The sequence below is a fragment of the Vipera berus genome (genome assembly GCF_964194415.1).
Source record: "Vipera berus genome assembly, chromosome: 14".
NCBI classification, from domain to species: Eukaryota; Metazoa; Chordata; class Lepidosauria; order Squamata; family Viperidae; genus Vipera; species Vipera berus.
The window spans coordinates 2,277,254-2,297,433 of record NC_138217.1 but is presented as its reverse complement, the minus strand read 5'-3'; the positions used below and the strand labels follow the sequence as shown (position 1 = coordinate 2,297,433).

The 20,180-nt window shown below is 51.6% G+C and overlaps 2 protein-coding genes across 16 annotated transcripts in view; one reads left to right on the top strand and one right to left on the bottom strand.

The window, feature by feature from the left end:
• Positions 1 to 13,747, top strand: part of SFI1 (SFI1 centrin binding protein) — a 37,671-nt gene extending 23,924 nt beyond the window's left edge. For 3 of the 13 annotated variants that reach the window (XM_081339020.1, XM_081339015.1, XM_081339016.1), the window contains 12 exons: positions 1,857 to 2,017; positions 2,298 to 2,372; positions 2,550 to 2,624; positions 4,385 to 4,561; positions 4,742 to 4,971; positions 6,031 to 6,123; positions 7,043 to 7,283; positions 7,492 to 7,600; positions 10,869 to 10,968; positions 11,810 to 11,912; positions 12,650 to 12,757; positions 13,437 to 13,747. In XM_081339020.1, the coding sequence (XP_081195146.1) occupies positions 1,857 to 2,017; positions 2,298 to 2,372; positions 2,550 to 2,624; positions 4,385 to 4,561; positions 4,742 to 4,971; positions 6,031 to 6,123; positions 7,043 to 7,283; positions 7,492 to 7,600; positions 10,869 to 10,968; positions 11,810 to 11,912; positions 12,650 to 12,757; positions 13,437 to 13,544 (1,580 nt within the window). In that variant the 3' untranslated portion in view covers positions 13,545 to 13,747. Of the gene's footprint in view, positions 1 to 1,856; positions 2,018 to 2,297; positions 2,373 to 2,503; positions 2,625 to 4,384; positions 4,562 to 4,741; positions 4,972 to 5,260; positions 5,446 to 6,030; positions 6,124 to 7,042; positions 7,284 to 7,491; positions 7,601 to 10,130; positions 10,308 to 10,868; positions 10,969 to 11,809; positions 11,913 to 12,649; positions 12,758 to 13,436 lie in introns of those variants that run through there. The other 10 variants (XR_014027895.1, XR_014027896.1, XM_081339021.1 and 7 more) reach the window with 10 other exon arrangements.
• Positions 13,748 to 13,749: 2 nt separating this feature from the next.
• PISD (phosphatidylserine decarboxylase) overlaps positions 13,750 to 20,180 on the bottom strand; it is a 63,318-nt gene continuing 56,887 nt past the window's right edge. For all 3 annotated transcript variants that reach the window (XM_081339031.1, XM_081339033.1, XM_081339032.1), the window contains exons 4-8: positions 19,232 to 19,468; positions 18,833 to 18,971; positions 17,517 to 17,663; positions 15,979 to 16,139; positions 13,750 to 15,584 (exon numbers count right to left, since the gene is read on the bottom strand). In XM_081339031.1, the coding sequence (XP_081195157.1) occupies positions 15,360 to 15,584; positions 15,979 to 16,139; positions 17,517 to 17,663; positions 18,833 to 18,971; positions 19,232 to 19,468 (909 nt within the window). In that variant the 3' untranslated portion in view covers positions 13,750 to 15,359. The remainder of the gene's footprint in view (positions 15,585 to 15,978; positions 16,140 to 17,516; positions 17,664 to 18,832; positions 18,972 to 19,231; positions 19,469 to 20,180) is intronic.

The following is a 20,180-nucleotide window of genomic DNA, read 5'->3' as shown; positions in this document are numbered from 1 at the left end:
TGAAAATGTTTTGCTTGTCATCCAGGAAGCTATAGAACTGCAGTAGAACTGAAGAAGCTTCTTGGAAGAGAAGCGAAACATTTTCAAGGGAAAAAACCCAAGAAAGTCCAGTTGCGTTTTGGAAAAGCACCTTTGGAACATCTGGGTCAAGAAAACACAGTTGCTGTGTTGGCCTAGTAGGAGACACTCCAGGAGTAAAACATCTGCCTTTCCAAAACAACCCGAGAACTTTTTTTAAACAATACTTTAAATGTTTTTTTATTATTTTACAATTAAGTATTTAAAAAGCAATGTGGTGGCTGGGTTAATCAATAGTTCAATAACATACATAAATTTTTAATACAAATCTCAAGTTACAACATCAGATATTTCCTTTCTTTTTCCCTTAATATCTATTATCTCAGGCTAATACAGTTCTTCTTCTTCTTATTATTATTATTATTTGGATTTATATACCGCCCATTTCCTGAAGGACTCAGGGCGGATTACAGGGCAATTAAAACAATACAATATACAAAGTTAAAATAAAATTACATTAAATAGCCCCAAAATAATTAAAAATTAAAACCTTAACCCAAAACCCTCAGTCCAGGCCGGCAAGCTCGAATAGCCAGGTTTTTAGGTCCCGGCGAAACGAGCGAAGGTCGGGGGCCATCCGGAGTTCCACAGGCAGCTGATTCCAAAGGGCAGGCGCGCCCACCGAGAATGCCCTCCCCCTGGGGGCCGCCAGCCGGCACTCCCTGACCGGCGGCACCCTGAAGAGGCCCTCCCTGTGGGAGCGCACAGGACGATGGGAAGTTGATGCTGGCAGCAGGTGTTCCCTCAGATATCCCGGACCCATGACATTTAGGGCTTTATAGGTCATCACCAGCACCTTGAATCTCACCCGGAGGGCAACCAGAAGCCAATGCAGCTCGCGGAGTAGAGGTGTTACATGGGAGTATCGGGAAACCCCCATCACAACTCATTATCAACTAAGTAACGTCATTATTACATTTATCAATATTTTTTAGCTTATAGGTATCTTAATTGTGTTTACATTCAATCCTTATATAGAATCAATGACCTGTTATTGCTTTTTCCCCAAGCTTTAATTTCCCGTCAAAGTTCAAATGAACATTTGATATTTAAAATATCCAAGCTTTAGGTAACCAAAGTTTCCCTTATCTCAACTTCTTTTTTCCCTTTTCATAACAAAATCTAATATTCTAAATAAACATCTTATCCATTTGAGTATAGTCTTGTTCTGTTTTCTAAAAGTTAACTTTTAGAAGCTTTTCTTTGGACCTTGACTGACAGCAAGGGGCAGAGGGCCAGGGGGCGTCCATTGCATCGTTTTTGGGCCAAGCCGACAGATTCTGCCCGCTCTCATCTGTAACTGCCTTGTTCTCTGTAAAGTATTCTCTCGGAAAAAGAAATGAGCCAGGGGTCTTTCTTTGCTAATTAAACCAAGTGGGGTGGGTGACATTAGGCAGAACCCACCCAGCTGGCTAAACAGCCACTTGATCCTTTGCAAGCCCACCCCGGGGAGCGGAAGCTGCTCTGTGTTTGGCTTTCGCATGGATGAAGTTGTGGAGTGAAGGACCAGCTCACCGGCCCCCACTTGCTCTTCCTCTCCCCCATATCTAAGTTGGCAGTGGAGTGACACCAGCGGGGCACAGGGCAGCGTCCTGGAAGCAGCCACCAAAGGCTTGCCACTCTGTTTCTAGAGCAGGGGTGTCCAAGACTGGTGGACTGGGAGTTGAACTCCACAAGTCCTAAAATTGCCAAGGTGGGACCCTCCTGGTCTATGGGCCTCCCCAGCCGAACGAGCCAGGGGGCTGTCACAGCAGCCGCGTCATCCTTCCTCCCTGCAGTGAGGCTGCGGGGGCCGTTTCTCCGCTGGAGGGACGCCTTTGCCAGCTCTTCCCGGCAGAGGGGACGGCTCACCGTGGCAGCCGAGCACCACCGGAGGCAGCTGCTCGGCCGGTGCCTGGAGAGGTGGAAGCAAGATCATCTCAGCCGCATCAGAGTCCTGGTGAGCCCCTCTGCCAGTTCCCCTCCCAGGAGGAGATTCCCCCTTTTGGGGAGGGGCAGCATAGGTGGGAGGTCCTCTCTGGTCAAATGTGGCCTTTCCACTGGGTTAGGGTTCCACTGGGGGAACCCCTTGAAGCAGTGGAGCCATTTGGGGGTGCTGGGAGGGAATGAAGCGGAGGTTACTGTCTGCATTTGGGAAAAGCAGCTGCAGCAGGCAGAAGCAGCCCTCACCCGCCCTCCAGGAGGGGAGGGGGCTTCAGATTGTGCTTTCCCCCCCATAGCTCCTGCGGAGACAAGGGGAGCAGCTGCTGGCCCGGAGACTTTCCGCAGCTGCCTTTGCCTCCTGGAAGGCCCAGGTGAGCTCGGCCGCCCCTTCCAAGCTGGGCGGGGAGAGGCTGAGGCTGGACAGAACTGGAGGTTTCCTGGGGGGAGAAGAGAGGGCACCCTCCCCTTCGGTCTTGCCGCCACCAGAGGACTTCCTTTGCAGATGCTGGCAGTCCACGTGGCCTTCAACCCTCTTTCTGCACCTACAGCTGGCGGACAGACGGCGAGAGCGGCAGCAGAGCGTGCAGGCCCTCTGGCACTGGTCCCGGACTCTTCAGCGGAAGGTCAGTCTTGGCCCTGCAAGTGCCCACTCAGCTTTGGACTGCTGGCTGTGGAGCTCACCGGTGCCCACCTTCCGGTCCTCTTTCCAGCACCATTTGTGGCTCTGAGAGGCTGTGCCAAGGAGGTGGGGTGTCCGTTGGGCATTGTGCTTCAGACGTCCCCAGGCTGCTTCTCAAAAGGCGACTGGACTTTCTTGGTGTTTTTCTTTGAAAACGTTTAGTTCCTCATTCAAGAGGCTTCTCCAGTTCCAAAGAAGCTTCTTAGATGAGAAGCGAAATGTTTTCAGGAAAAAACAAAAAAATTCCAGATACCTTTTGAAAAAAACACCTTAGGGGCAACTATGACCTGGATGATTGAGAACCTCTGTAGATTCCTGACTCAGAACCAGCCCAGAGTCCAGCTGGACCAGAATGGAGAAGCAGCTCTCATTCTCCTAACACGTCAGCTGAGGGTCCAGCAGCTCCGCCCACGGCCACCGCCTCTGGCTCTTGCCAAATGCTACATTTCATCATGCGGGGGAGTCTTGAGGCTGTTTGGCCCTCAGAGGGGGGAGAGGCAGCCCCCGCCACTCCCAACCCCGTCAGAGCCACCGAAGCCCTTGTTTAGTTGGATGCAGCTTTTCACTGTTAATGTTTCTTGAAACATTAGATATCGGTTTATTACACACTATATAAAGCTGCATGATTATGATATGCTGTCTGCATCAAAGAAGAGATCCAGATAAAGAAAGAAAATGGCAAAAATTTGGAACAGGAAACAGAAGACAAACCTTTAAAAAGCAACTAAGTAAAAGTTCTATCCAGTTCCAAATGTAAAAGGAAAAAAAACAGGATATTGAAATGATGTAACTGATCAGTTTCCATCTTGTTGATTACCATCTGTTGTGAATTTTGAAAAGATTTTCAAGTTCTTTTCCGTTAGGTTTTTAAACATTTTAAGCATTTAATACAGCATGTCCTTCACGGAGAGCTTTTCCTACATCCAGTGAGGCTGTAGGCAGATATTTATCAGCCTGCCAAACTCTTAGAAGGGTCTTGAAACGCTCTGTTACGAAACCACGGGAAATAGGCCCCATAATCTTCTCACCTGGGTACCTTTTACCATCTGAGCATCAGTGTTTTAACAGGTGATAGCGACCCGTACCAGGCCAGATCCTGTCCAGGGTTGTGCAGTAGCAATTCCACAGCCAACGAGGAAAGGAGGGCAAAGTTAAGGAGAAGAGTTTATGCAGCAACGGATCTGCCCCGCAGGAGAGCCGAGACAGAGGCTCAATTAGACTCTCTTCCTCCTCCCTTTAAGCCTCTGACTTTGCTTACCGGCCTCTTGAACCCACGAAGGCTCCCTAGAAGGGCTTTGGCAACACTGACCGGCCACTTCTTCAGCCTCTCTGCTTAGGAAAAAAGGCATTTCCCCCTAAACCGTCTTTAAAATTACAGGGATGTGAAGCTAGTAGGGTGTAATTCTTCTTCAGAAGCAGATTCTGTCCAGCGTAGGAACTTCCTTAGTTCTTCATTTCTAGAGTTGTTCCAGTTCTGCTGTCAGGGCTCAGTCAAGTTGCCTGAGGGCGCATCCAACGTCTCCCTGCCCAGAAGCTGCACCTGCATCTGCGAAACAGGCATTTGGAGGATGAAATCCCAAAAACAGGAGGAATGCCATTGCAATCACTCTTCCTAACAACTCCCAGAGCAAAGACACCATTTCCCTTTGTTGCGCGCGGGAGAGGGCATCAAGTCAGGGGGATGCCGCTCTGTCTCGGCTGCAGGTGCTGAGTGCCTGGCGAGGCTTCGTGCAGGAGCAGCTGCGGAAGAAGGGCCGGCTCGCACGGGCGGCCGAGAGCTACCAGGCGGAGCTGCTGCGCGAGGGCCTCTGCCGCATCCTGAGATTCGTGGCCGCCGTGAAGCAGCACCGAGGGCGTTTGCAAGCCCAGCATCAGCTGCAGGTGAAGCAGGAGCCCGGCTGGGAGACGCGTCTCTCACCCCGTGAGGGTGCCAGTTGATTTGCATGCCAGCCTGATGATGCGGGGGGGCCTTCTGCTTGGGGCAGGCTTTTCATTGCTGGGTGGGATTCGGGGTCCGGGTGCCAGCGAGACCAGCCCCTCCTGCCCTGTGCTTGCTTGCAGGCTGCGTGTCAGCGCCACCACTTGGTCTACCGTTATGCCCTGATGTGGAAGCAGAAGGCTCTTTCCCGGAAGCCCAGCCTGGCACTTTCGGGCACTCCCGCCAAGAAGCACGTGACGTTTGAGGTGCCAAGGCTGGGCCACGTCCTTCCTGGTGGTCTCGGGGGACAGGCCAATCTTCCCAGGGTGCCAAGCGACTACCAGGCTGCTGGAGATTCCATTCTAACAGATTTGTGAGTCAGAATTTTAAATCAGAATGGAAGAGTTGGACGGGATCTCAGAGACCATCTAGTCCAACCCCTGAGAATTCCACTCTTAGAGCATCCATGTTTCCTGCAAAAGAGAGTCCACCACGTCAGATCCGTCAAGGAGCAGCTCCCTCAGTGAGGCAGTAGAAACGGCCTCTTTCTAATTTAAAGCCATTGTCCTACCTTGCCTTGTCTGGACCAACCCTGAAGAGTTCTGCCCCGTCTTCCACGTGGCAGATGCTTCCCCATCTCCCTGCCATCCTCTTTATTCCAGGCTGAAGATCCTCAGGGCCTTCAGCTGCTCCTCGTTTTCCTCCCAGCCCCTTCTCATCACAGCTCCGGTTTGCCAGCTCCTTCCCAAATGGCCCTGCCCAGAACTGGATCCCGGATGCTACCTGCCACGTCCCCAGTGTAGACGGGAGAGGAGCTGTGCCTTCTTAGTTAAGATCCTGTACTTTGGTCAGTGCTGTCAAGGATTGGATTTGCTTTTTCTGCGGCTGCATCCAGCTTGGCTTGCAACATGCTGCACTGGGTGCAGGTTTCCTTGGAGAGGAGGAGCGAGAGAAGAGCTGATGTCTGCAACAGAAAACGTCCCCCGGGCCCAGACTGTCGGAGCAGCCCTTTTCTCCGGCAGCCACTCTCTGAGAGGGGAGTCCTGCCCCATTTTGAGGCCTCCTGGATGCCTGGCCTGAGCGGTCGCCCGTGAATCGTTGGGCTGGCCGTGGGAAGGCTTCAGCTCAGAGGAGGCAGAAGGCCTGTTTGGCCACAAGGTGGCCCTTCGGAGGTGGCTCTCTCCACCGCCTTTCCTGAACCTGGGCTGGGCATTGCCTTTTCTACTGGCCACCTGATGGCCTCTTTGCCCCCCCCCCCCAAATAGTCCTGGTTAAAAGGCCCGGGGGATGGAGGAGGAGAGCTTGGGCAACCCATCAGCTTGTGCAAAGCCACTTTGCCTGTGCCCTGCTGGTGGCCTGCTGCCCCGTGTGTGTGTGTGTGTGTGTGTGTGTGTGTGTGTGTGTCAAGCAAACAGCATACTCCTGCCCACAGGTACGCTGCTCGCCAGGTGAGGCTGCAACCTCGTAGACCCGATTTCCTGATACCATTTCCTGAGAAAAGGGGGCTGCCCCACACAGAGAAGTGGTAAGTGGACCGCAAGAACAACAGAAAGAGTCAGGTCAGGTTTCTGGTCCACATGTTGATTTGGGTCCAAAGTTCAGGTGTAGGCAAACATTCGGGCATCCCAGTCAAAATGTATGTTTCGGGGAAAACTGCAAAGATATTGTAATGGTATGTGGGAAAGACCTTGGCAGATGGGGTGAAGACATGTGAACAGTCAGATAAGGGAGGACGCTGCCCACATCTGCACAAGGGGCAGAGAGAGAGGCTTGCAAGGGACCCTCCCTCATGAGGTAAAGGTGACCCCAGGAGATTTGTACTTTCAGACTTGCAAATTCTGTTAAGGCAGCCTCACAAAAGAGTCGAGTTAGCTCAGCTGGTTTAGTTTCCTGTCTGGTCTGCCTGGTGAGGCAGCATCCCCTGCATGGCAGAGGTTTAATGGGGCACCTTTTGCACCTGCCAGCTGGGCTTCCTCTTGACGTGACAGAGCTCCGATCGTGACTAGTATCGTAGCCAAATTCAGCTATGCAAGCAAATTTGTTTCAACCTCCAGTTGCAGAATTCCAGCTTCCTCTTTAGATAAGCCACTTTATGATGGTTAAATAAGAACCTGTTAAAAAATAACCCACGAGCTGTAACTACCAGCTATGCTGCATCGCCCCTTTCAGGGACCAGCATCCCTGGCCGATTCCCAAGGAGGGTTTGTCAGTGGACAGAAGGCCTCTGGCCAGCGCTAGGCTTGGCCAAGGGAAGGGGATGGCTATCAGCATAGACCAGTGTGTGTGTGTGTGTGTGTGTTTGTGCTGTTTTGGGTGTGATGGCTTTGTTTCCAAGTTGCGGTAAAAAGACCTAGGAAAGACATTTGGATATTGGATAAAAGTTTAGGAAAAGCACTGAGTATTTGTGCAAAAAGTAGCAAACATTCCTCTCCTTTCCCCCACAGGCTGGGAAGCTCTGCTGGTTTTGCTCAGCCAACGGCTGCGGGGCCCCCCTTGTCTGCCCTCCCCAGCATCGACCCTTCGCTGTTCCCTTTCAGTGGCCGCGGTTACTCCTCTGGTTCCTTTCCCAAATCTGGACTACCACCCAGCGGGAGTTCTTGGCTGCACGGCCCCACCAGTGCTGCCCCAGAGCTGCAGCCCCCCTCCTCCTTCACGCTGGGGGCAAAGAGGGCGAGTGTCGAGACGGTGAGCATCTGGAAAGCGGCACCTCCTGCTCTGCGGCTCCCCCCACACAGCCTCTTGCCCGGGGCTGGATCGGGGTGTCCCTTGGTCCAGAGGCCGATGGCCGAGGTGCTCAGCCCGGGGACACCGGGGGCCTCCAGGGACCTTCAGGTGGGGCCAGCGAGCCCAGCCCAGAGCCACGGATGCAATGGTCTCTTTTGCCCTTCCCCAGCCCTCCCCCGGACCACCAGCTGCATCCCCTGGCAAGGCGAGGGGGCCTTTGCTCATCCCTGAAGATTTTACGAGGAGTCGGAGGAGTCCTCCTCTCTGCGGAAAAACAGGTAATGCTGGCATCCTGGGAGCCTTTCGGAAGAAACGTTTTCCTGGCCTGCTGCGTGGAAGGGACATGTGGAGAATACGGGGGAGACGCTGGACAGGGATAGGCAGGAATCCCGACCGAAGGAAAGAGGGTGGGAACATTCCTCAAGCCCTGTTTGGAAGCGACTCGGACAGACGTCTCCCTGGTTCACCGGGAGGGGCGCTAAAGCCAGTCAGGCTGGCAAGGCGCCGTCCCAGGAGCCAATCTCAACAGAGCCGAGTTCGAGTCTTCCTGCAAATTTGAGTTTCTGATCTGACCTAGGATGCAGTTGCCTCTTGGGAGCTTCTTGGGTTGGAGCAGCTTTTGAATTGGGTTGGAGCAAAAGAGTGCGGCGTAGCCTTTGCTTCACGGTATGGTCTTTGCTTCGTGGTATGGTCTCCCTCTGGCCGAGTGGTGCCATAGGTCACTCTAGAAGCATCCACACTCCCAAACCTGCGAGGAGGGCCAGCTGCAAGAGACTCCACATAGCAGGAGTAGCCTCGGTCTCCTCCAGTGTGATGAATGATTCTTGCCTGAATTCTTAGGATCTGAGCTTATCAAAAGGAAGAAGTGCTACTGAAGATTGACTGGACAAAGGTGGGATGCCACCTTATTGGAAATTCCTCTCTGGGGTTTTGGTCTTCCAGTAGCCGTGGTCCTAAGAGAGGAGAAGGGGAGGAGATTCTCAGGGGCACTTGGATGGCAGTCAAGCCCTTGTCTCTGACGCGACAGGCTCTGGATACCTCTGTTTGAGGTCGAGTTGCAGAGGCAAGTTGGACGTCCACTCATGCAGCAACGTGCGTGGCAGAATCACTTTCTGGGATGCCAGAGTGGACTTCTGCCCTGGTGTTGGGAGCGTCCCTGGCAGATGGTGCTGGGCAGCTTCAACTTCCACACACTCTGAGAGAATTCCAGGAAGGGTTAGCAATTTATGATCGTCATGGTGCCAGCGGCATCTGAGCCATTGGCCTGATCTGTACATCTTTACATACAGCTAGACATGTTCTTGGCCACATAAAGTTCATACATAACCATGAAACTGTCTTCCGTTTCCCACCCTTACTACCTTGAGCAAAGAATACCTGGTGATTAGCCGTTGCCTGCTCTCTTCTGGGAGGTGAAAGTCGAGAGCTACTGGAGGGCTGCCTTGAGATGTTTGTGCAATGTGTTGCTGGTAAAAAATTGCACAAACTTGGGATTCTTTGTGGTTTGGAGATTCTGAGCGAGTGGGTGAAGCAGTCTGCAGAACGGACTCGGCAACCACTGGGCTAGATGTATGCCCGTCCTGGCTTTTACCTGAGGTTGTGTGAAGGAAAAATCAGGAAAACTGTCAGCGCTTAAAGGGGCAGTTTCAGTGGTTGGTGCCAGAGTGGAAAGAGGTCAGCCTGCTGGCTCCTTTGTGGGTCATCTCTCTCATCCTGCTCCTAAATGTGTCCAGGAAAACATTGAGTGGAGTCATTAGCTCGTTTGGACTGAAATGTTTTGTGATGGTGATGCCTACTAAGGCAGGAAAGCTTGGGAATCTTGACCCGGTGCCAGGAAGGTGTGTGGGAATGGATGGGAACGACGGAGTGAGTCCTGGCAAGGCAGAGGTAGTGCTTGTCCTGAAATTGGTCTTGTCCCCTTGTAGTTCTGGATGGAACTGTGCTCTCCCAGAGAAAATAGGCCTGTGACTTGGAGATAATCTAAGGCTACCCTTAAAGCAGGAGTCCCCAACCCCCGGTCAGTGGACCAGCACCGGGCCATGGCGTGCCAGAAACAGCTGCAGAAAGAAGCAAAGCCCCATCTGTGAGATGCTGGCAGCACACGAAACCAGGCCCCCTCCAGTCCACGGAAAATCCTCTCTCCACAGAACCGGTCCCTGGTGCCCGAAAGGTTGGGGGCCGCTGCCTTAGAGAGCCACCTGGAAGCCACAGCTAGGGGACAGCACTCGTCTCAAGCCCTTGCAGCCGTTACCCAGGGCCTTGGCACCTGTAGGGATGGGCTACTGCAGCATGCTGTATGTGGGGCCCCTTTGGAAGCTGCAGTCAGATCGAACTCCCCCCCCCCCAATTCATGAAGGAGAACCACTGAGCGTGGCACCAATGTTGCAGGAGCTGCCTTAGTTGCCAGTAAGCTTCCAAGATCCATAGATGGCTTGGCACCCGGGCACAGTTCAACCTAGGGAGACTGTTAGATGTTTAGTGCCAGCCATTGGCAGTTCCCCAAAAGGGTCATCAGATGGAGGCAAAGAGACTTCTTTGCTTCCACTGATGAGCCAAGGGTCCCAGACCCACAGCCCCATTGGCGAGAGAGTTTTATGGTCAAGGAGGGGCCAAGACCCCCCATAAATACCTCTGCACGAGGGGCTGCTCTTTGTTCTCCATTTTCCAGCTTCTTGTTCTGCTTCTACTCCTAGTTAGTTTAGTCATGTAATCCTAGCTTGTTTTGTTTTATTTTATTTCTCTCTCACATGCAGGCATGAATGCTTTCATGCCAAGTATTTCTTTCTCTTTGATCTATCATGAATAAAGCTAACATGATTGCATCTCTGCGTGATGCCTTTGCTTGGAAGCACCTTTAACGATTCATTGTGAGAACACCTCACAGAGACGGTGTGAGGAAGAACAAGGCAACGATGTCTGTGTCGGTGCCCATCTTGTGTGTGGAGTTTCTTGGGCCAGAATGGAACCCTCACTGCTGGTTTTGAGGTGGGTGGTCAAGAGGAGATTGGGCTGGAGACCGTCTGGGGCTTCATGTCACCAGGTTTTCATCCCGGGGGGGAGCTGTTTTAATTGGATAGACCATTGCATTTGAGGGGGTTATTGTTGGATTGTGTGTAAACCACTAGAGTCCATGTGGGATCAGCAGAATGCAAATGTTACAATTAGCTCCTTTATCCCCCCCCCCCTTTTTAGAAAAATGTACTTTCACGTGTCAGGGAATCTCAACCCAATCCAGACTATTTAGGAAAGAAAGAAGCAGAAATTCTGAAGTGTTTTGAAAATAGGCCCTTGACCCCTCATAAGCGTGGCAAGAACTTGCGAAAGAAAACCTGTGTATTTGGGGCTGTTGGCTGTTGAGCCTTTCAAGCAAAAGACAGTGGAACCATCTAATCCTGTTTCGTCCTGGCAGTTCCTCTGCCTGCTGAACGAGACTGGGAAGAGATCAGTCTGCACAAATTTTGGCAAGTTCTAGAGATAATTTCTAGAAGAAAAGTGGATGGGAAAAATGTTCCAAACGCTAAGCAAGTTACTTCTTTTTTGTTTTAGAAACCAAACGAGGAGAGGCTGAAGTTCAGCATCTGCAGGATGAGCTCCAACTGATGGGGCAAAAAATGCAGCATTACTACAGCCAGCAGCAGGAACTGAAGTGTGTACCAAGAATGCTTTTCTGTTCCCATTCAGGGCTTGGTTTCTGCTTTGCAGCTTGTAGAAGAGTCTGAATCGGAAGAATTCCTCGGCTGTGGAGAATGGTCGTGAAGACCTCCTCCTTCTTCCCAGCACTGATGACGTTACCTAGTTTGGGCAATGAAAGGTCTGCATAAATGCAGCCAAGCTCAGAGAGCACCCAGGACCGCTGCAGAAGCCGGCCTGCCTGCTTTGCGCTACCTGCTCTCCTCTCCCTGCTCCTTCGGAGGTGCCCAGAGCATCCGTTGGACAGCGGTGCTCTGTGGGGAAGGAAGGGGCCAGATGGGGGCCTGGGGGGGTGCTCTTTGGGGAGGGGGGGCAGGGGTTAGGATTCTCCAGGCTTGTTCTCCCAGGAGCCAGCCCCTCTTCTCCTCCCACGCTTCCTGTGGGGCGGTATTGAAACGGGGATAGTTGTCACCCGACTTCCTTGTGAAGCCAAGTTGGGGGTGGATGGATGCCGTTCTCCAGGTGGGTATGGAAAGCAGTGGCTGTGTGGCCAGGCTGTCTAGTGGTCACAGCAGATTGGAAACCAAGACTGGTTTGAAGAAGGATGGCCTCTTCCGTTCTGTTCGTGGTGGCCCAGGAGCGTCAGTGTTTATTTTGGAAGAGGTTTCACTATCTAGCTTCCATTTTATATCTATTTCTTTTATTGTTTCTAATTAACGGATTGTTTTCAGTTGTTACTTTTGTTTAAAAAAATAAAATGATCACAATCAGCTGTAAAAGTGCAGTTGATGTGAGCTTTGGGCAGAGATCTGTTGCTTCTCTGGAAGCAAAATGAAGAGTTTTCACTTGCCTTTTAGGTTTTGCCAGCGACAGGAACGGCTTCTTGGCAAGTGGCTGGAATTGAGAGGAGGAGTCGGGGAATCCACCGATGCGCAGGAAATCCGCGAGAAGCTGGGCCAGGTATCAACTGGAGGCTTCTGGGGTCACTGATAGACAGGGTAGCCTTGGACAGGCCAGAGCAAATGCTACAACATTTCAGCTTCTTCAAGAAGAGCGGAAATGAGCCTTGCAACCCCCCCCCCACCCCCAAGATACTTTCTGGTTTTGGCAGGCTCTGAGTTTCTTTCTTGTCCTGTAGTTGTAGCACTGAGCGTGGAAACTGCCTTCATAGATTTTAAAGACAAGTCAGCAAAAATAACAGGTGGAAATTGGAACATTGTAGGAACAGGAGGAGCTGTTACTAGACAAAATTGCTTTGTGTCTTTCCCTATCACAACGGAATATCCTGATTTTCTTGAGTGTGCATATAACACATCCCCCAAGGTCTAGATTTTCAAGCAGAAGTCCCACCCCTCCACTCTGAACCTGATAATCCAGTCCTTCCGAATCCAGAAAATTGGCAGCTGCATCGTAATTCTCCGGTTGCTTAGCACCCTTCATATATCTTTCCATTTTATTTGCAAAGAAATAGAAGATAAATTATGATTGATTCTAGTTAGACACAAGCCCAAAGTTTAGACCAGTGTTTCTCAACTTTGGCAGCTTGAAGATATGTGGACTTCAACTCCCAGAATTCCCCAGCAAGCTTAAGAGTTGAAATCTGCTCATCTTAAAAGTACCAATGTTGAGAATCATTGGGTTCAGACCCATAAATTTGGAAGGAACGTAACAAGTCCCATCCCTCCACTCTTGTCAAGGATTCGCTGGAACCTCAGACAGACGACCACTCAGCCTTTTCAAGACTTGCAGCAAGAGGAGACCAGGCTTGCTTCATCTGGCTCCTTGTCAGCACATACAATCCAGAGGTTTCTCCTGATGTCTATTTAGCCTTTAACCCTTGTTCTTCTTCCACCAGAGGTGGCCGTGGAAAAGAGAACAAGCCCATCTCTGTGTGTTACCTCCAGATATTTAAAGACTGCTGTCGTATCTGGTCTTCTGTAGATTAAACACAGGCATATTCTTCAACTTCTCCTACTGTGCAGGGCTTGGGCTGTGGGCCCTTCACCATCTTGGTAGCCCTCTGAACTTGCCCCAGTTTGTCTGTCTCTCTTTTTTCACCTGTGGTGCCCAGAACTGGAGAAATATTCCAAGCAGTTCTCAATTAAGGCAAAGGAGAGGGGAACTGTGACTTCTCCCAACTTCTGTGCTCTCATTAACACACTCCAAAATAATATTGGTCTTCTTTTAGCAGAGGGATTACACTGCTAACCCACATTTTGTTTGGGAATCTGCTTGGGGTAAATGAAGCTGCTCTTGCTTCCCCCAAATCCCTCTGAGAAGTAAACTTAGAATTGATCTGGCAGCTCGGGATTGAGGACGTGCAGTAAGCAGAAGCCGGGGTGCGAGAGTTGGTTGTTGCTCATGGGAAAATGTTTAGGAATAATAGTTTCAGAAAGGTACAGCATGCCATCTCTCTGTAGTTGAATCAGGCTGTCCCTCACCCACATGATTCTTCATGTTCCTGGTTTCTTTTTTCTTTTGCAGCTGAAGGTGCAGATTGGCTCACTTATAAGCACGTTGGAAGGAGAGCGGCAGCTGATGCAGAAATACGTGAACCGTGTCCAGGACATCCAAGCTGCTCTGAAGACCTAGGCATCTCCACCTCCTGCCTGCGTGATCACACAGCGAAGGACTCGCCCTTCTGTCCGTCCTTCTGCAGGGCCAGAGGAGCTGCGCCCACCAGCTTAGATAGTCCCGCACATTCCTCAAACTCAACCACCCCAGGAGAGGGGGGGGGCTTGCTTTTAAGAACGCATCTACAGCATTTTCCAAAATAAAACACTTTAAAAGTCAAAGCTTGGTCAGTTCTTATTTTTATTTTAAAACATTTGCCATTAATGAGTTAATGTCTTAAGTTGTATATTTTGACATACAAAAATACTGTGCTACTGATACAGTTGAAAAATAAAAGGATTCTCCATGTTGGAGAAATTCACAGCGTCACCAAGAAACCCCATTTGTTTAGGGTTTGGGTGACCCCCTGAGCCCAGAGTTTCACAGGACCTGGTCCAGAACCACCTTCCGATGGAGACCAACTGAAGGGGCTCCTGTACAGCAGAACAGAGCAACAGGGAAGCGGAAGGCTCAGAGTCGGACTGCAAAGAGACTAGCAAAGAGAAGCAAGTAATTCCCCTCCTCTAATAGAGCGAGGCACGGCTGTCTGTCGTGTGGCTCCTGGTGACCTCCTGGGGCCGTATGCAGCAGGGCACGGGACGATGGAGGATTAAAAAGCTGTTTTCTGGTTAAGAACTTCGCTTCTGGCTTGTGGGAAAGAAAGGAAGGGGAGGAAGCGGCCATCACAAAGGACCACTTTCTGCCTTTCATCCCTCACAGCCACAGATAAAGGCCCTTATCATAGGTATGCAGCGTCACACACAGGACTTGTCAGACCAAGTTCTGCTCTACATTTAGCTACAGCAAGTTGTCTCTGAAAACTACTGGCCATAGGAAAAAAAGGACAGACAACTCTCCTTTTTTTCTATGGCCATAACCCCAAAGTCTGAAGCCTATAAAAGATATTTTAGGGCAAAGTGGAGAATTTATAGTGATCAATTCTGATTCCTCCTCAGCCTCATCCTTGGAACAGCTCCAGCAGAGAACTGGAAGTTAATACATAGGAGAAGACATGAGAATTGTTCAATGTTCCTCATAGTGTTTCTTTAAGTTGTCCTGGGCAGAGGGAAGAGAAACGAACTCCGATCCTTCCTAGTGGGACTGGTGTGTGTTTTCACAGGCCAGGTTCAAGAGAGGGGATCCGAGATCCCCTGTGCAAGACAGAAAAAGGGAAGGCCCAGCACAGCAGGACAGTTTGGGAAGTTGGAATGAGCCAGAGGAAGAGGTCAGCTGGGCTCCCCCGATCCGGGTGAAATGCTGAACACGGACAGTGTTGGAGGCTCAGACGGAGCACAAACCTCTGCTTTAAAGGGAGACGAGGAGATGTTTAGCAGGTTCCTTAGTCGGATTTCAAGCTGCGTTTTTTCTTTTGAGCCCTCCCCCTTCTCCAGGATTGGAGTGGAACACTGGTGTAGATAAAGTGAATTTGAGGGTTAAGCAGGCCAGTTGGATCGTGTCCCTTTAAAGAAGAGAGCTTCCTTCTGCCTTTCCTCTTCTTCTCGGCGCAGAGCAGAGGAGCCGCACAAAGGCCAGCTGCGTGTGGAGCCAGAGGAAGAAACTTCAGAGCCCGGAAGGAAGAAACCCCCCCCCCCGGTCAACATCCTTGAAGGCCACAGTCCCCGACCCATCCGCAGCCCTCCCGAAGAGACCAGCCCGGCCCCCCCCAGGTCAAGACCCAGGACTCGTTCTCTTCACTCAGGTCCCGCTGAGCAGCGCTCCACCACACAAACGGCTTCCATGTACGAACAGAGTCCCTGTCCACAGGAAAGCCCCTCCCCTCGGACCACGGAGACCCTAGAGGGACCCCAAAGCCTCCCCAAAGCGTATTTTCTGGCCGGGCTTCAAGTAGAAGTTAAAGTCTTTGGGCGCCTCAAAGATCAGAACAATTGTTGAGCCTAAATTAAATTCGCCTAAATGTTCTCCTTTCCTCATGGGAACGCCTTCCTCGTTCTTGCCGGTTACGAAGCTGAAGTCGTTGTAGGATCCTTTGCTGTAGCTGGGGTTGTTGGTCTGCAGCTTCTGCCAGGAGGGAGGAAGGGAGAAGGGGGTTGCCGGGCAGGTGAGGGAGACGCAGTGGGCCACTTTCACTCTTCATCTATGGCCTGAACTCGCTCAGTGCGTTAAAGATGGGCGAGGCTGATGGGGAACCCAAGGGGGGGGCCCTCTGACGCTCCTGTGGAAGCCGTGCCGGCCTTAGCCCCAGGTGGGTGTATTCCTAGTGGCAGGAGCAGCTTTCGGGGTTCACAAACCACCTAAGCTGCCCCCTTGCCAACTCAATCACCTGGCAGCCCTCCAGCCACTCTGCAGCCTGGTCTCCTTGTGCCCCTGGGCAGGGGCCAGGACGCAGGGATGCTGGGGCTCGCCCACCTGACGGCCGCTCAAACAACCCAGCCTCCCTTCGAGGTTTCCTCACCTGATCGCAGTAAATGCGGATGGATCCCACGTTCTGAGCTCCCACTGCGGTCAAGGAAAAGAAGCCGTGTTTCCAGAAGCCCGACAGGACGACCCGCTCGTTATGACAGAAGAGTTCTTTGATCCAACGTGCCACGCCAGGGTTCACAGACATCAGGGCACCTGGGGAGACAGCAAGTCTCTGCCGTGGTTTTGGCTGATCCAGCTGCTGCTTCCAGAAGCTGGAAACAGAACTGAGGTCGTGGGAGGGGAGATGCCAGAAGACCTCTGAGGCCGTCTAATGTCTCCAGCAATGTTGGAAAGTAGTTCAGCAGGCATTTGAAGACAATGTCTACCAGAGAAGGAGTCCCCTAACGTCCGTTGAACCTACTGCTCTGGTGGGGAGGGGTTAAAGTGTAGTACTGCAGGCTAACTCTGCCCACAGACTGGAGTTTGTTCCTGACCGGCTCGAGGTTGATTCGAGCCTTTCATCCTTCCAAGGTCGGTAAAATGAGGACCCTGATTGTTGGGGGCAAGAGGCTGACTCTGTACACCGCACAGAGAGGGCTGTAAAGCACTGCGGGGTGGTACGGACTGTTAGTGTAAGTGCTAGCGAAGAGAGAGGGCGAGAAGGCTTGCCAGGGCAGGCTGAGAGAGAAAAACTAGAGGTGGGGACTTGATTCCTTCCCCCAGGAAGGGATCTGCTCCAAGGTTACATACAGCTCTGGGCCGCTGCTCTGTCTGAGCTGCTGTGGGGATAAGGAAGGTCTCCCAAGTGAGCTAAGGTGGGGGCTCTTCTGGATCTTTGGGGGGGGCAGAGGTGGTGGGAAAGTGCTTAAAGTCTTCCCCTCCCTTTTGGTCTCCTGGTCCTAGTCACCTGCTGCTGTCAGTGGGGCTTCACAAGACTCCACCCAGCCCCATTTCTTGCTAGGATGCCCTGCGCCTCCCAGTCATCCATGGCCGAAGGACCCCGGCATTTGCTAAGCAAAGAAAGCTCCCTGCCTTGGAGCTGCGGGCCAATCTGGCTTTGGAACAGCCGGCTTTGATCGATCCCTGGACAAAGACTTTGTATCCCAAAATTATTTCTAACTCGTGGCTTCCCGTTTGTCAGGTTTTCTTGTCTACCTGCAGAGGAGTGTGGGGAGAATCACCAACTCCTGAATTCTCTTAAGTGGGGAGAAGAACCTCTTGCGGAAATGTGCAGCATAAGTTAGCGAGTCTGGCCTCAATCAAGTAGGGAAGAGTGTGCGATGGGCCATCGGGCCTGGGGAACCCAGAGTGGGATGGAGCCTGTCAAGTGGCTCGTTAGATTTATTGTTGTCACGGGGTGGCGTGGGGCTGTTGCTTTTATTCTTTTATATCGGGTTTTTATTGTTTGTAAGCTGCCCAGAGTCACTGAGAGTGAGTGGGCAGCCATATTATCAAATAAACACAGAAGCAGTTTGTAGGCCACTGTGAGGAATGGATGCTCCTGAGCGTGTTCTACTTGTTCTTTGAGCAAATGTCCATGTGCGAAGAGCTGCTGCCTCTGGGTCTCCCACCTGTGGAAAGGAGACCTACCTGGGAAGTGACGCCGATGAGAGACCTTCCAGTCGGTGGGCGAGTGGAAGCAGTGGTAGTCCCCGGGGGCCAGGTAAATCACACAATGGAAGAGCTCGTTGGTGTCTTTTGTAACCAGCTGTTTTTGGAAGGAGTCGCAACAGGAAGCTGGAACAGAGCAGCAGAGGAAAGGTTTTCTGAGAAAAGAACCGCAAAGCTGCCTTGTTGTTGATCCAGCAACTCAAATCACTCACTCCTTCACCTACTCCAAACAAAGCTAAAGGCATCACCTGCATGGAGAGCCCAACACAGAGCGGTAAGACCAAGAGGCAACTGGATGGGGAGGACACCTACAACAGCCGTAGGTTTAAAAACAAGGTAAGTCTAAATGTCCCTTGAGACTTGGTGATGGGAATTAGCGTTTCCTTGGCAACTTTTTAGTTCCACAAAGCACCTACTGCTACATGTGGTCTTATTCGGGACATGGAGAAACTGAGAAGCAAAGCTGGAATGCCGATCTTGAGCTCTCTCATTCCAGATTCATGACCGATGAAAATCCAGAAGCGAACACAAGAGAAACGGCAGGGGCACACCGGCATGCATCTTCCCCCTGCGAATTTCACTGCATATATTGATATTAAATAGCCATCAGACTGAGTTACAGAATACCACTTATTCCTTGTGCGTGAGGGTTAGGAGCTGAACAGCCACTGGGGCGCCAAACACTGCAAACGTGGCTTCTGAAAAAACTACCCTGGAAATCATTGCATCTTCTGACAAGAGATCTCTGGAGATCTGCTCATCCTTGGCCAGAGAGCGGACCGTGAGGGCAGGGCAGTGATTGAACGCCTGCCCGAGACCTTCTCTCCGTCCAGCACCTTGTGGCAAAGATGTGGATGGAGTTTGCCTCCTTGGAGGACTGGCAGGGTGTACGAGCAATAAAGAGAAACCAAATAAAAGCCGGGCCTCCTCCTTGGAACGGCTTCTCTCACTCTCCTGGCTGCCCTGTGGTGCTGAGCCTCCCCCTCACTCCTCCCGCAGCACAGACAAGGCTGCCTCCCAACCTTCGCCTCTGGAGCCCAATGCTGCCTGTTCCGCTGAGCCGAAGCGAGGGGGAGGCAGTGCAGATGCGAAGCGCACCTGGTTCCTTAACTCTGGGCCGCCATTCCTCCTGATGTCTCTAGGGAGTGAGTGGAGACCGGCTGCCTCGTCTGCTGCAATTCATCCTTCTAAAGAGGCTTCAAAGACTGTCCAGGAAGGGGGAGAGGAATGCTACCTCTGCCCCGCTAGCCAACTGTCTGGAAAGAAGGATCCTGGAGCTCAAAGGGACGACTTACTTGGATTATTTTGGCAGTTGTCGTGATTGGCATGGGGACCCAGGAAGGACTCGAGAGAGTAAGTGATGCCTTTTACTTGTTCTACTTTACAGTTCTTCACTTGCCCAAAACTGAGGATCTTTCCATCCGAAGGGCTGACCTGTGGAGGAGAAAGAGCAAAAAGAAGCTGGATGCTATTTTCTCTTCCACTTCGATTAAACAACACCGATGGTTGCTCAAACTTACAGTAGTTTGTTCTATTTTCATTAAGTGCAATAATAATATGGATGTAGTTAACCTACCCAAACAAGCAGCATTAAAACAATTTTAACTGAAATTTAAAAGGCTTTTCTACAACCTCCCTACCCAAAAATGGAAAAGGAGGAAGCAGGGCAGCTGCCCTTTGACCCGGAAACTGACCACGCTGTGCCGGTTGCAGACGGGCCGTGCCTGGGGTTTCAGCTTCCGTCGGAAGAATTCACTCAGGTTGCGGTAGTGATGGAGGTCCTCCACAGCCGCCTCCTTCATGTTCACCCCAAAGGTCCAGATGTAGAGGCTGAGGATGGGCTTCCGAAGCCAGGTGGGCAGCTCCATGCTGTTCAGCCGGCCCCACGCACGGGAGAGCAGGCGGGTTGGCACCGACTTGTACAAGGAGACCTAGAGAGAGATGGGGGGGGAAGGATTCAGCCGGACCGTCTGCAGTTTGAGGGGAAAAAGAGAAAAGTCCGCCCGGCAAAGTTTCACATCAGGAGCAGGGACCTGGGAAGCAGACGGGGGCACAGATCCTCTTTTGATTTAACGGGAACTGTGTCTAAGCAGTCTCCAAGAATTCCACATGACTGAATAGAAGACAAAAAAAGTCAGGGCAGGGAACCCACTATTAACACCCTTCCACATCCAGCACTGAGAAGGGGCAGGATGAGCAATCCACATGCACAAGGATGTCTCCCTTCAGGGCACAAAGAGACATTTCCCCAGTTAGGCCAAGACCCTTTTGCAGAACCTGTTAAGGCAGCGGCCCCCAACCTTTTGGGTACCAGGGACCAGTTCTGTGGGAGAGGTTATTCCACGGACCGGGGGGGGGGCTGGTTTTGCCTGCTGCCTGAATCCCGTGGATGGGGCTTCCGTTTGTTTGCATGGCCCGGTTTCTGGCATGCCGTGGACCGGTGCCAGTCCACGAAACAGGGGGTTGGGGACCCATGTTAAGGTACCGCAAAGAGGAGCCATTTGCATCTCAGATGGGGTGACCTCCTTGCAGAGTGCTAATTGGATGCTTAATTGATTTTGATGGCAGAAGCCAAAAGCCACCTTCCATCAGCTACTCCTTCCCACCACCTTCCACAAAATCCATTCCAGAAGGAAACGTGGA